The 16,028-nt window shown below is 41.5% G+C and overlaps 1 protein-coding gene across 2 annotated transcripts in view; it reads right to left on the bottom strand.

The window, feature by feature from the left end:
* Positions 1 to 3,482: 3,482 nt before the first annotated feature.
* ARPP21 (cAMP regulated phosphoprotein 21) overlaps positions 3,483 to 16,028 on the bottom strand; it is a 116,798-nt gene continuing 104,252 nt past the window's right edge. For both annotated transcript variants that reach the window (XM_022553908.3, XM_089919009.1), the window contains 2 exons: positions 5,456 to 5,604; positions 3,483 to 4,290 (listed from right to left, as the gene is read on the bottom strand). In XM_022553908.3, the coding sequence (XP_022409616.1) occupies positions 4,033 to 4,290; positions 5,456 to 5,604 (407 nt within the window). In that variant the 3' untranslated portion in view covers positions 3,483 to 4,032. The remainder of the gene's footprint in view (positions 4,291 to 5,455; positions 5,605 to 16,028) is intronic.

Here is a 16,028-nt window from a genome sequence, read left to right as displayed (position 1 = left end):
CAGGGAGCTGGTTATTATTGTCTGAGAGGAAGCAACCTCATGCCCAGTAGAAGAGTCGGTTCTCTGTTAGGACATCAATCAGAAAATGATTTTCCTCTTCAGAAGAATAGTATCAGATGCCTCTCACCCCCACTGTGTACACAATGCCAAGAGGAGCAGAGAACCCAGCTCCAAGAGTGAAAAGCTCTTGCCACTGGTGACACATAATAGTGGCAGATCTTTTGAGGGGGAGAAGACCAGCGGTTACAAAACTTCACAGAAGGCAAGTGATAAAGATTTGAATTTGAAATAAACACTACAGCTGAGAACTATTGGAAAACAGTGTCAAAGCCCTAAAGAGAACAACTTTCTCAGTAAGGAGGGTTTTGGACAGAATCGTATGGGAAGAAGCAAAGATTTCTGGTCTTGTGTAGAAGTGGCATCCAGCAAAGTACAGAAAACAAAAAATGTTTTGTGAGTCAGAATGGATAAATGTCTCACCATTTTTTTTTTAAACAAGAGGGACTTACCCGATTTCATTGCATATTGGGTATTGGTACAGAATATGTCGTGATGGAGACTTGGCAGCCCTCCTGTGCTGTCTCCATGTTCTGTTCAGTCTCATTTGTTTTATCCTGATGGGTTATAGGAACTGTGCCTTGTGATGCAGCTTAAGACAGGGCACTTACATACAGAAGTTTCTGTCCAAGAGGGAAAAAGAAAATACATGCCGCTAAAGCTTTGCTGCACGTAAAATAGAATTGCTAAGAGTTAAGAGCTAGAACTGCTTTGTCCTTCCATCCTTTCTTGTGAAGCTGCTCTGGCTCAGAGGTACCCCACTTACTTTGTTATGGTGATTTACGACTTTATCTAAATCCTCCAACTATACTTATAATTAATGACATAAATCCATTTCCATAATGTTATATAACACACTATCTTATCCTACCCCACATCCTGGGGAACGATATTAAAACAATAAAATAATTATGGCTGAAATTCATCGGTATCCTAGTTAGCACATTTAGTTACAACTATCACAGGATAACCAAATGTATGATAAAACTTACAAGAATAAATCTATGGGCGTGAAATTTATTTGCACTTTTATTTTAAAATCTGCCACATAATTAGGATATAATGAAGTATGCGATAAAACTTTGCTGAATAAATGAATGCATAAGTCACTTGTGTTCTCTTTTACATTCACATGGAGGATCATTAGGGATGACTGTATATCTGCATATGTATGTATCTATATAAGTTTATAGACATATATGTAATATGTATTTTCAAAATGTGATTGTAATAAAATTTTAACTAATGTGAAAAAAACGGAATGTTCTCCTGAAGGTAAATTAAATTCTGGAAGTGCTTCACTAATAACAACTGTCTTTCTACACCAGCAGTCCCCGACCTTTTTGGCCCCAGGGACCAGTTTCGTGGAAGACAGTTTTTCCACGGATGTGGGTGTGGGGCTGGGGGGGATGGTCAGGCGGTAATGAGGGCAATGGGGAGCCTCCTGCTGTGTGGCCTGGGTTCCTAACAGGCTGCGGACCGGTAGGGTTGGGGACCCGCACTCTACACAACCACCTTGAATATTCAAATGTAAAAAAGACAGTAAGCATAACATGAGATTAGGAATAAGGTAATGCTGGATACAAATATTTCGTGAAAGTAAGGAAGATGCCTCAGCTTGGAAACAGTAACCGAAGGGATTTATGCAATAAAGTCAAATGTCTAAATATGAAAGAGTGTAACACATTTGGAGAAGAATGGCCAACAAGAAAGAAGGTCTGTCTTTATTCTTATTAGCATGACGTATGTTTCAAATCCATGGGAAAGAAGTCTCAATAATTCTAAGAATCATTAAAGAAATGCTCAAAATTTCTCAGAATTGTATGAAAAGAAAATAAACATTCAGACTCATATTTGGATCCTTGAGTTTGGGATCACTGCCAAGATCAGAGGGCTACATGGGGAATATATTTAAAAATGAATCTATATTGGTCAGCCCCCTCCTTCTATTAGGGGAAGATATTAATTAGGCAAACACATAGCTTCTTCTCAGAGCAGCTCTTGGTTTAAAAGCTACTCAGCCTATTGGTTTAATGGCTCAATTAAAAAAAATGCAACATCCTCTTTTTATAACGTTTTTCATAGGGTTTTACTTATTATGAAGAAATCAGTAGACTGAGATTTGGGGAAATGGGACAGACTTTTCACAAGGAATAAAACTAATGATAGTATGTGTAAAAAATCCCCTTTAAAGGAAAAATACAACAATAGTGTAAAATTAAGGAACGGTAATCTGGGAGGCTGAGTTTTTAACTAGCTGCCTAACTCTATCTCCAGCTAAACAACATGAAAAATCTAATATAGAGAATGTGATAATATGAAAAACAATGGTAATTATCCAGATATACTTTCCAAATCCTTCTCATTGGTAATAATGGTTTTTAGGTAAAGAGTATAAAATACAAAACTGTTAGTCATTGTACTGCCATAGCAAAGTGAAAGCTGTGGGGTTTTAGTCTCTTATTAAATATCTCCTGGAAGAGGGCTTCCCTGGTGGCGCAGTGGTTGAGAGTCCGCCTGCCGATGCAGGGGACACAGGTTCGTGCCCCGGTCCGGGAGGGTCCCGCGTGCCGTGGAGTGTCTGGGCCCGTGAGCCATGGCCGCTGAGCCTGCGCGTACGGAACCTGTGCTCCGCAACGGGAGAGACCACAACAGTGAGAGGCCCGTGTACCGCAAAAAAAAAAAAAAAAAAAAAAAAAAATCTCCTGGAAGGGCCAAAGATGGTATACAGAGTTCTGATATTATTTTTCAAAGGTTGTCATAAATCAGTCTTACCTGCAGAATCTATAGGGAGTTAAACATTTTGGGATTAGACAGGAACAGCCTTCTTCTAATTTTCTTTCTTTTTTTGTGTGTGAATGTTCTGAGTATTTGTAAACAAATTGCAATATTTTGCCTTGTTTTCAATTATTAGGACAAACAGCACCTTTGAGATACTGACCTACTGTCAGTATTAGAGGTACGTTACATTGTGTGACCCAGTATAAATTAGACTGTGCCTCTTTTAGTCTCCCTCTAAGCAAAGATATCTTGTTTTCCAGGTAGGTGATGGAATTTGAATGGAGGTGGATCAGGGTTTGGTATAGAGTTTGGTGTAGAGCTGTTGTTACCAAGGATACTCAGGTTTTCCTAGTTGGTGAAGTATAGCTACATGCATTCAATGGGCCTAAAACTAAAAGCAAGGTACACATTTCAAAAATGTGAAGTCAGTGAACAGATGAGATGAATGTTGCCTGATTTTCAGGACCCCTGTAGTATTCGTGACAAGAAACTACAGCTGGTTCAGTGTTTGCCTACCAAGGTGATGCCAGTTCATCTACAAACACCTGGAACATCTTTTCTGTGCATTATTCATGAAATAGTGCTCAAAAGGGATAACAGTGACACATAAGCCAACATATATTGGAACAGAGAGTGAAGCAAACTGGTGGTAAAAACATGACCTTCCTCCATAAGGTCAAATAGTTTTATTTTGATTAGACACTACAATACAGTATATATCCATTAAAAAAAGAAAACTCTATAGTGTATATAAATTATTCCTTCCATTCATCAGTTCTTTTCCATTACAGCTTTGGTACAATGTGATTTCAGTATATAATTTTTAAATACTTTTAGCATCACAAAGTCAACACAAAGTACAAAACTAATAATCCAAATTAGGGATATTATCATCTACACAGTGGTATTCAGTGGTAGGAGAAAATCTTACCTTGATGAATTCATGTCACTAGCTAAGCTAGAAAGGCATACCTAGCAGACATGACGGAAATATGCACCATTAACCAGCTAATGTGTGGATTAGTCTTTGTTTTTTTTTTTGTTTGTTTGTTTGTTTTGTTTTTTACAGAATACCAGCAGCAGTCATTTGGGTGTTGAGTGAATACTTAAGTCCTCAGTGAGTTTTCGCACCTTGCTCTTCCTCCCTTAAAGGCCATGAGTAGTATCTGAAGACATGTACCATGGCCAGAGTGCTCAGAACTTGACCTGCCACCCAGCATTGCTCATACTGGCACAGTTGGTCCTGCAGCTGGCTGACATCACGGGGACAGTGCTGGAGGGACAGTGAGCGCCCATCAGCCTAAGGTTGTTCTGAGGGGTCGGCGGTGTGACGTTACAGTACACAGGCATTCCAGTGGCTGGGAGGGACCCTTGGCCTGCCTGGTTAGGTAGCATGATTGGCTGTTGGTATGACTGCTGGGGCAGTCCTTGAGAACCCTGGGTCATTGGCACCTGTAGAAAGACACAAGACAGAAGCCTGTATGAAGAGGTTATTTTGGGGTGTCCCATGAGCTACAGTGGTGTCATCAAAAACAGTCATGCTTTTAGGTTGGAATCCCAGCTCTCCCTTTTATCAGCTGTTTCACGTTGGGCAAGTCACTTAACCTCTCTGATTCTCTCCTGAGTCCATCTGCATAATGTAACCTCCTTCAAAGTGCCCCTGAAAGGACTGCTGGGGTGTACAGCTCTTGGGACACATCTGGCTAGAAGTACATGCTCAGGAGATGTTAGTTCTGAGCCTCCTTCCTTCCTCTCTCCTGGCCCTCGAGGGACTGCCATCTGGACCTCCCACTCCGGATTTCTCTCTGTTTTGAAAAGCCATGCTCCCATTCCGGTTTTATGCAAAGTGGTCTGGAGCCATCGATAGTAAAAGGGGATTCTGTCCCAGGAACACCAGCTCACTCTCAACCTGCAGCTTTAGAGAACATCTCCTTTCCAGTTGGAGGTAGAAACTGATGCAGTGTGAACAAGGATTGTCAGGGCAGGAGGACCGAGGATAAGTTCTCCAGGGCCAGAAGTACCTGATGCAGCTAAATTTAATGATTAAAGTGTTTCACCAACCCTTCACTGCCCCCTGCCCCCTGCCAGGGTATTTCAGGATATACATTACAGAAGGGGGCATGACACTTTTTAAATACCCAGTGTGGGTTTAGTCTGGAAAATGCAGCTGTCAGGTGCAATAAATGCCCTTTAAATGAATCTTGAGATGCCATTTTAAAATCCCTTATAAGATAAATTTGTGGTGAAATGAAGTTTCTTTGAGTGTGACCAAAAACAAATGAAAATTTGCTGTGAGGACTTTCTCCCAGTAAGTACAATTTCAACAGAATGCCCGAAGGTCTTCATGAATAGAACTTTAAAGAATTTTCTTCCATGAATACAAAGTCTATATGGAATCACACTTAGCAGGGCATTCAAAAGCCACAGTAGTTACAGAAGTATACATTTCCCATTTTCTGCTTGTCTATTATAATCTTGACTCAAAATCAGCCGTCAGCACTGGCTGGGCCTAGCACCTACCACCCAGCCAACCAGCCGATGTGGGGACATACCCACAGCCTGTACTTAGGCAAGTTCTGCTTTATAAAACACAACTTTCCAAGTTACTGATATGCACCTGATAATTAGACACGGTTGGGTAGGAGAGCATCACGCTTTGCACTGGAGTTCCCTGGTGGCTGCTCATCATGCCCTGACTCTGAGGCGGCTGCTGTACCCCCATGAGGCCTTGGAACCCCTGTTGACCAGACAAGAGCGGCTGGTAACCTGTGAAGAAAGAACACCATTTGAACTGGTTGCACCAAGAAGAACAATGATGATATTGTACGGGATGAGAGCACTTCTTCACCAGGCAACCTGCAGACCTTTCAATCTCTGTATCAGGATTGTGTATTTCCTAATAACGCATGTTTTGCTTCTTAGGGCGGACAAGGGTATGACTCCAAAAAATTCACTGATACGTCCATCCTTAAGAGTGGTCCAATCAGCAGGTTGTGACAGTGGTAAATTCTTCATGGTGCAAAGACGGGAACCTGTACTGACATCGGTTGACTGCTGTAAATTAAACCTTTCAGATCTATCTTTTGCTTTGGTTTCAATGATACTTGGAGAAGTCACACATTATCAAGTTTTTTCCTAATTAATTTGATTCATTCTCTTACCCTCTCGCTTTTCTGCATCACCTCACTTCACACACAGATCACCAAACAGCCTGTTAACTTAGGATGCATTCTGTTTTCCATACCCTAGTGAACAAAATGACTCCCTACTCTACATAATTCAGCGTTCATTGACTTAGACAAAAGGTAACAACAGCAGGTGTGTCATGCTTTTATTCTGTGCCACCACTAGCTCCCAAGAAAACGTTCTGGCAAAACACTGCCATGAGGGATCATGTACATATCACAGATAATGCAGAGTACAACATGTAAAGAAGGTATGTGTTTATGACCTTCTGGATGGGTCAGTTGGTAGGTTTTCTTTTCCTTCTTTTTTAAGTGGACCAGGATTTATTCTAATTATCTTAATCCCTACTACAAGATGTGGTTTAAAATGCATTCTTAAATGAAGGCTGTGAACTGTTCTTACAAATATTGGGAAGAAAGTTGTAATGTAGGTGAAAATGACATGGTGATAGAGAAATAAAACAGATTTACTTCATGCTGTAAAATAAGGTCCTTCCAGAGCTCATACTATTAACTGTGCTGAGTGCCTGGAAATCAGTGGAACTGCTGTCTTAATACAATGCCCTGCGAGAAAGTCTTTACAATCCTAGATTTTCCTAACGCAGACACTGTTTTACAACCACATTTTAAAAATTGAAACAAAGGGTAAAAGATTCCTAATCAATCCACATTGTTTATAAATAGACCTTGTTTTGAGTGCATGTGAGAGTTTTAGCTGAGAAAGGGTAAAATTACATAAAGACTATAATGTAATTTAAAAATTTTTTTAAAGGGAATTCCTTTTATTTTTTTATTTTTATTTATTTTTGGCTGTGTTGGGTCTTCGTTTCTGCGCAAGGGCTTTCTCTAGTTGCGGCAAGTGGGGGCCACTCTTCATCGCGGTGCGCGGGCCTCTCACCATCGCGGCCTCTCTTGTTGCGGAGCACAAGGCTCCAGACACGCAGGCTCAGTAGTTGTGGCTCACGGGCCTAGCTGCTCCGCGGCATGTGGGATCTTCCCAGACCAGGGCTCGAACCCGTGTCCCCTGCATCGGCAGGCAGATTCTCAACCACTGCGCCACCAGGGAAGCCCTATAATGTAATTTTAAACAGACAGTACTTCGCTCTCCTTTGCTCTGGAAAAATGTGTTTTCACTCATCTTAGAAATACTGTGGAAACGTGTCTCGCAGATAGTCACTGAGTTAAAGTCTGTTCATCTAAGGAGATGGAGATAAGGTGTGGTCAGCTTGGAACACCTGAGAGAGCAAACTTGGGGATGAGCCGAGTTGGGAGGCCTGGAATTGTGCCTGCATTGATTGGTAAGTGGAGCAGGTGTGTAATCTGGAAAGTCATCCTTTGACCTCCTTTATGTGTCCCATTTTTTTCACGTTCACATTACTCTCCCTACTCCACTGTCATAATGGTTTTCCTTACTAGGGTATTCTACATTCTCGCAAAGACACCACATATTAAGAATGTAAGTAAGGGTCCTGACTACCTTTCCTCCAGTTACATTGTGTTGGGGTAACACAGTCAAAGCCTCCCTTACATACGCTTTGCGGCAGTTTATACAGTATGGAAAAATCATCAGGCTTGGGGGACAAGAAATGTGACTTAAGGCCATGTCATGGCCCTTACTTACCTCCCAGAATGCCTTATATGCAGGGAGAAATTAAACATTAATTGTAAAAAAACTGTTTTCTATGATTTCCCATTGTCTAGATCTACCACTCTTATTCATATACCCGTTGGCCCTAAAAAAATTCTGTTGCTCTTTTACTATTATTATGACGTTACTCCTAGCCACGTCAAATTCACTGTCATATGAATTGTTGTATATGTTAAAAAAATAACTTGGCATGACTATAGAAAATTTATGACCACAGCCTTCCTTACCATTTCCTAGTTCTACAACAAAGAGCAGTCAATGTGAACACACTTCCAAGTCTGTGTAATGGTGCCTTATTTCTGGCTGAAGATTCAAAGAACAGGTTGAAAATGAGAGAAATGTCTTCTAAAAGTCTGACTTATATTTGGTCTTCTGGTGAAAGCCCAGTTAGCCTCAATGGTCCTGTTGCAGAATACACACGGCTATTATGTAAACAAAAAGAGGAGAGGAAAGGAGGGGAGAGGGGAGGGCAGGAGAGGTCCAGTGGCCTTGCATCTAAAGATGATGTATTTGCTTATTGAATCGTTCCATCCTTTCACCGAGTCATCTTCAAAATGACTCTGTTTCACAGAGTCTGTTCAAAAATAAATTGAGGTGGCCTATGGAAGAGTCATTTATAACATCAGCTCTATAAACCAAAATTGGGGTGAAAGGAAAAATAAGTCTGATGATAACAGAGCTGTTAAGACATACAGAAAACAGAATGTCTTGGTAGAAAGGGGAAGCAACTGTCAAATAATATTCAAGGAGAGAAAAAGAGTGAGGTTGGGTGGCCTCGTCCCAGTAAAGGCGCACGGCCTGGGAGGGTGTGATTCATCTTTGCTGAGCACACAGATGCAGGGACACTGCGATGTCGCCCTCCCCAAGCCCCCTCTGCCTGATGATTTGTGAACTTTAATATTCAGTCATGCATAGCAATGGGCTACCAGCTGTGCACTGGGATTCCCACAGTAAACACACTTAAGGCAAATAAAGATTTATGTGGGGAGCGAATCATGCCATACAATTTCCAAATGAAAACTTAAGTGTAAGGAAAGCCCAAGCCCAATTTATATTCATGAACCCCATTCATTTCTCAATTCGCTCTCCAGGCAAGAAATGTACACCTGGAATGGTTTAATTGGAGGGCTCCATTCCTTTACATGATGCTACAGAAGGTAGGCAGCAGAATGGTCCTTGAGACAGGAGGCTATTTGGAATGTGAATCTGAGCTCCGGTCCAGGAATAGACAAATAGAAATGTGATAGCAGTGACCTAAGCACGAACTAACAGGGTCTACCGGGGACACAGCTCGCCTGAAGGCAGAGGTGGCAACGCTGGCTGGTGGCAACCTGCTTATCTCGTCTATTCAAATGAGAAATGTGTTCCAGTTTGTCAATTCTTAGCTGTGAAATGATCAGTTTTTCACATTTATTGAGGATTAGTCGATAGAATGCATCTGACAAAACAGAAATAGCAAAAGTAACTGCCCTGTAGGCTTGCTATGGTGATCATAAAGACATGAGCTATTGTTATTATTCCTTTTTCAGTTGAGATTAATTCAGTTTTCAAGTCACACGCATCATTTATTTTCTGAAGGTAAAAAGGTTAGGAAAGGACAAATGCCTCCTAGCAAATAAATGAGTACCCTCTACTAAGACGGAGGAGTTATAACATTTAAAATGTCTGGAGCTTACAAATCTGAAAATTTAATGTTGTTTTGACTAAAATACAGCAGTTATTGAATACTGTTTGTAGTCAGAGGATAATTCATTAATATTCTGTCAAGGAAACATTTCGCTGGATGTAGCATATTTATGAAGAATCAGAATGTTAATTGGGATTACAATTTAGGAATTATAAATTGCATGATTGTGACTGACATTATTTTAACTCTTATTTGAATACACTGTTACAGAGCCAACATTCTGGAAATGAATGAATGACAAAGCCGTAACCTGTATTTTGAGGGTTTTGATTCCCTGGTTGTTGTTGGTTATAAAGGTTGACGATGAGGAAGGGTGTAGTTAGGAGGGCAAATATCTACAGAGCAAAGTAATTGAGAAGCTAGACAGTTCTCATCACCTCCCCAAACCCACCCAAGCAGTGTAATTTTCCTGTTGGGTTTGTTAAGTATTCTTAATATGGTAGAATGCCTTTTCAAATGATTAAAGTTAATAATCTGCTTAACAGAAAATATGACTTATCTTGGATGAACCAACATACACACATTTCTCCAGGTTTCTAAGGAACCAGCTAGCTGATTCTGAATTCAAATTCTGTTCTTTGTACATGGTATTGAGATGGAATTACAGTAGTTCGGTTGTGGCATGGCTGGTGAGGACTATGAAAAAGAAAAAAAGTGCTTATCCAGGGCTGGCTTGTCCCTTTGCTGAATTTTTATAGTTCATGCATTGCACACACCACTGCCTAATATCTGCCCGGTTCGGTTTCTTGGTTTCCTATCAATTCCTCTAAACTTTCATCTTCTTTAAAGATTTTCCATTTTAAAGGAGCTAACAAGCTATATTTGTTGATCACTTACTCCGATCCAAGCAGTAAATTAAGCACTTTTACTTTATTGTCACAAGAATCCCGGGAGGCAGTCAGTGTTATTAAACTCCTTTTGCAAAAGAGACAACTGTGACTTAGATGTAGACATTGTCAGGGTCACACAGCTAGTAGGAGGGAACGCTAGAAATTAAGTTGTGGTTTTCTCACTTGGGCATCCCTGCTTTTACTCCCTAAATTGTAGTTACTATTTATTATACATTCTTCCAACTTTCATAGCTTAACGTAAATCCCCTTAGCATGGCAGGTACTCAATGGCTGTTCATTGCATTAATTGTTTTCTCAAGTAAGTAAAGAGGACAAGAGTTATGATCCATAGTCTGTTGAACAAGATCTTGCTGATATCAAAGGAAAAAAATCAAAGGTAAAGCATAATTGCCCGACAAAATCAACTCAGACCATGTAATAACATTTTAAAGGTTTGTTACTCAGATACTGGGACGCTAGACAGGCAGTCAGGTTGGAGTAGGGTCAAATGGATTCTAGTCCCTTCATTTACTTAATTAGTTTCTAATCAGTGGAAACTACAGTTTTCAATTACTAAGACCGGTTCAAATAACGCTTCTCCTCACAATCTTTGAAGACTCTGTATATTTACTCTGGATTGTTTTCTCAAAATATAAGGTAAAAATAACTTATTTGCACATTCAGTGTAACATCAGTTCTGTTATTTGACTGCACCAGGCAACTTGCTGCCCCTAGGAAAGTCACTTGACCTTTGGAAACAAAAATAGTATCTGTAGTATTTGAAAGATAAAAGTGGGTAAGAGAGAGACGATACACAGAAACTCTGCGAAACAGCCTAGGCTGTCAGAGAAATCAAAATCCCCCAGGCCACTTAGAGGCGGCTGCACGTTCGGAGTCTGTAGACTGCTCTCATCAGTGCTCTAATTCTATGAATACTATGGATCTGTTCCCCAGTTTTACTTCGTTATGAAGGCACTGTCTTTAAGGCAGGGGTCCTTTCTGGCCTCATCTACCTACAGCACCTTGGTGCGCAAAGTAGGCTTGAGTAGGGGGAACAGATGTATCCTGTGGTATCACGATATCGCTATGGTTTCCTGAAAGAGGAACCACCACCTCATGCTTCAGAAAGTGGATCTGGGGTACCGATAGCCCCTCGCCCACCTCAGGTAGAATGGAAGATGCCCTCGACAGTTCCACTGACGTTGAGGCCTCCCAGAACCGGGGGGTCCTCTGGGACTAAGGAGGCATATGATTTCACTGGCCTTTACAGACACTGTCCCACTCTTACTCCTAGGTGCTGACTCCCTGGTGTGACAGTGTAGGTGAAGGGGGGTCCACTTTGAAAAGCAAGGTGTGTATCTTTTGAAGCGTTTTGCCTCTACGTCAACCTCCCAAATTATGTGACCTGAAATGCCACATAGGACTTTCAAAACAAGAAAGCCGTACAGACTGCATCCGAAGACACTTGTTTTCAAACGTGTCCAAAAATTAAGATACAGGATAAAAATATCTAGCCTGGACATCATAGTAAGATACTGTTTTCTTCTTAATATATGAAGTAAAATAGCATAAAAAAGTCAAAAAGAGAAGTATAAAAAATTGGTTTTTTTGGGGCTCTTGAAGCCCATTATGACTTCTTTCATCTTTGTGTGTCTGCCTGCATCTTATTTACTGGCAGACTCTGCATCCATCCCCTTTCTCTTCCTCACCATTTATTATTCAGTGGTTTCATTCCTGAAAAACAAGATGCAGAATGAGCCATGGGGAGGCTGCATGGGAATAGAGGGAAGCCCAGTCCATCCATATGAACTTGAGGAAAGCTGTCACAGGCCGTAAATGGAACTACACTTCCTGAAGCAGTACCTTTTCTTCCTACTTGGTCTTTTGCTCGTTAGCTTTCCTACTGCACAGAGTGTAATTCTTAAAAGCCTCTTTACTGTCCCCCTTGAATGTCCACGCGTGGGTCAGTTTCTAATGGCCGTACACATCAGATGAACCATCTATTACTGCAGGCTCGGGGCCTCTTCATGTAATTAGACCATCCAGATCCATGTTATCGCAACTACAAAGTTGGTTTTCTTTCTCTCTTTCTTTTTTTTTTTAAATCAGGGCAAACATGAGAGACATTGTTAAGTGACTACAGGAATGGCTCATGCATGGAATTTCAATGAATGCCTCTGAGGGAAGCCGGCATTGAATTCCATTTTAAAAGGACGAGGCTGTCATATTATTGAAGTAATTCTCTGAACTTTCCTGGCCCTGAGTGCTGTGCTGACAGCCAGAGAGCCTCCACAGCCCAGAGGGAGAAAACCTGCATGAGCCTCACAAACGTTTTACTTTATTAATGAGGCCCTGTGGCTTAGAAGATAATACGGCATTCCTGCGTTTCTGCACATCTACCGGTGTTAATTACGGATGTGTTCACACCAGGCTGGGTGACAGCGAACTGTTGCTGAGGCAACTTGGAGGAGTTCTTTCCCCAGACTAAGCTCGGGGCAAAGTCAAGACAAAGATGGGTCTAATCATTCCCCACAGTAGCATTCCCTCTGGTGGATATTTTCACTGACGAATTGCTTTTGATCAGCTGGCTAGAACAGGACAATCGTGAGGTCAAAGGTCATGGGGTCAATACCATTGTGATCATATTACTGTCACTGTCACATAGCTACAGGCTGTAACCTAGCCCTGGCCAACTTTTTTTTTTTTTAAGATTTTTTTTTGATGTGAACCATTTTTAAAGTCTTTATTGAATTTGTTACAATATTGCTTCTGGTTTATGTCTTGGTTTTTTGGCAGGGAGGCATGTGGGATCTTAGCTCCCCAACCAGGGATCGAACCTGTACCCCCTGCATTGGAAGGCGAAGTCCCAACCACTGGACCATCAGGGAAGTCCCTGGCCAAACTATTTTGAAAGTAAGTTCTATGGTCATAGATTCAATCTGTAGAAACCCACATCAAAACAGAAAAAAACATAAAAAACCAAAAACCACTTACTTTAGAGTCAATCAGAAGTGTTCTGTTTATATAGGAAAGTGTTATACGTTATTTTTCCCAATAGTCAAAGATAACTATCTTCTTTTCTTCAATTCCAGACTGGCAGGGTTCTTAACTAAACTTTATTCTAGTGGTAGATTTAACAATAACATTGTTCCACTGGTAAAGTCTGCTGGGAGGCAAGAGCAATAATCTAGGGCAGAGACAGTAAAGACAGGAACTAAGGCAGAGATGGTAGGATGACAGAGAAGGGACACACTGGGGAAATACTTAGGATGTGAACTGCCAGACACTGGCAGCTAGGAGTTTTAGTGCCATCACATGTTGGATGAGTTTGTACCATAGTCATGAATGTCCGTTGTCCACGTGTCCACTAGAACATGAACTCTCTGATAAACAAAAGCCCTGATTTGTAGTGCTTGCTGATTTCCCTGGTGTAACTATTCCCACTGTGGCCAATTTCAAGCTATAAAGGGCTTAACAATCAGCTGGCAAAATTCCTGATGTTTTGAATGTTGCTCGTGTGGGCCAGAACAAGAGAGCTCTGGTACACCACTGACCTGAATTCAATGTCAAGCAGTCCAATTTTCAGTTCATTTAAATTTTGTTCCTTTTATCCTTCCTTCTTCAAACCTATTGACTATTTGTTCTCTGACATTTCTTGTAAGAATGACTGTAAAAGCCATTCATAGGATTTTATGAACATGGAGAAGACAGACACTGGACTGTACATTAGGCTGTACACTGGACGTACACTGGGCTGTACACTGGACTGTACACTGGACGTACACTGGAATGTACCCCGGATGGTACACGACCGTACCCTGGGTGTACACTGGGCTGTACAATGGATGGTACACTGGACATATGCTGGACTGTACACCAGATGTGCACAGATGTGCCCTTGGACTGCACACCAGATGTGCACAGATGTGCACTGGACTATACGCCAGATTGCACTTGGACTGTACACCAGATGTGCCCTTGGACTGCACACGAGATGTACACTGTACACGTGATATGCACTGGACTGTACACGATACACTGTACACTGGAATATACCCTGGACTGTACACTATATACTGGAATGTACCCTGGACCGTACACTATACTGTACACTGAGATGTACACTGGGCTGTACAGTGGATGTACACCGAACTGTGAAGAAACTGAAGCACCAGCATGATGTTTTCTGGTACATTGTGGACACACGTCCTTTGAACATATATATGCAAAATGCCAAGCTCTAACTGATTTCAGGATTTAGTTTCTTCTGATTTTTCCTTGCAGTCCAGTAGACACATCAGTCCGTTCTCAATCTCAAGATGCCAAAAAAGTTTAAAAGTCAACTTGCTTACATTTTATTACAACCAAAGAGTGAGTGATTCTAAATTATATAATGTATAGCTCAAAAACAAAAACAAAAAACCCACAACTGAACTTGGTATATATGTACGTATTCTATCCATAACTAATGTTTTCCAAGGAGAAAATATGGGGATAAACATTTGTAAAGTTCTCATCATAGGGTTCAGGGACCATAACTCCTGATTCCCTTGTTCGCTGTCTCTTTATCAGTTTTCCGACAGATGGCCCCAAAGTAAAGCTGCTGGGCACCAGATGATGTCACAACTCTAAGCAACAATAAAGAGATACTTTCTGTTCACCTACGTAATCAACACATGATTGTCCTTGTTAACAGCAATAAGAACAATCTTTAATCTCACCATGCGGGGAGCTGTTATTTAAAAGTGTTGCTTTTATCTGGGTTGAGACAACAATTAGAAATCTACAGGCTTGTCCACACAAATACAAATGTGCTTATCTTTTTAGCTGGAATCAGAGTATATGGTCCACACTTAAATCCTATTTCACAATAATTAGAGTAAAAGTAAAATTGAAGGACAAATGGTCTTCCGCCCAAGGCCCGCAAGAGTAAAACTCACATTTCATCATGGTTAAATGCTTTATAAGCACCCAAATAGAGCATGAGCATTTTAAGATAGATAGTCACAACCTTTGCTGCCTGCTGACTTCAACGTAATGAGAGGATGCAAATACGCCGGGTCTGAGAGAACCAGCGAAGGCCTCAGGTTCTGTCCGTGGCAGGACACCAGGCTCTGCTGAGAGTGTGCTAAACCAGGGCCATCCTTCCGAGCAAGGAGTGTATGCTGCCTTCTTGGAGCTTTGGATTCTCAAGGTTTTTGCCACTTAGTCCTGCCTCATCATCCTGTCTCCATGTTTGAGTGCCTGCTTCCCCGCCCAGCTGGAACTCTTTTCCCTGGTCAGTGGTTCTCAACATTTTCCTGTCTCTGAATAACCTGGTTAAAGTGACCAAGTTAAAACACACATATTCCTGGGCTCCAACCCCCAGAGGTTCTGATTCAGTAGATTTGGGTGGGGCCTGAGAATGTGCCTTCCTGACAAGTGCCCATGGGATGCTGATGCCACTGGTCTGGGGACCACACTTTGGGAATCACTGCTGGACCCTGGGTCTCAATAAATACTTGAATTCCTATCGTTTAACCCGCTTACTTTTCCCTTCATAGAGTGGGTGATGGAATCTGGCACATCACATCCTGTGGGGGGGGCCATCTCTCCTCTCTGATTTCATTTTCCTTATCTGTAAAATGGGGACCATCCTTTCTCAAGGGGTGTTAGGATGGTCCAAGATGCACCTCTTGTAAGACAAGTCCCAGGGACTGAGCACCTGGCAATGACCAAGATATGTGACTGCCCTGCCTCTGCTCTTTTCACTTTCCACCTTGTATGAACTTGAATTAAATTGTATTACTGATTTAGGTCCTGCTTCCCAGGTAGATTATAATCCTCTGGAAGAGGAAGCG

The sequence above is a fragment of the Delphinapterus leucas genome, chromosome 10, assembly GCF_059928025.1.
Source record: "Delphinapterus leucas isolate spDelLeu-1000000601 "Yukka" chromosome 10, BTC_Dleu_Yukka2, whole genome shotgun sequence".
Classification (NCBI taxonomy): Eukaryota; Metazoa; Chordata; class Mammalia; order Artiodactyla; family Monodontidae; genus Delphinapterus; species Delphinapterus leucas.
The sequence above is the reverse complement of the archived record's forward strand: the minus strand, read 5'-3'. Positions and strand labels throughout refer to the sequence as shown.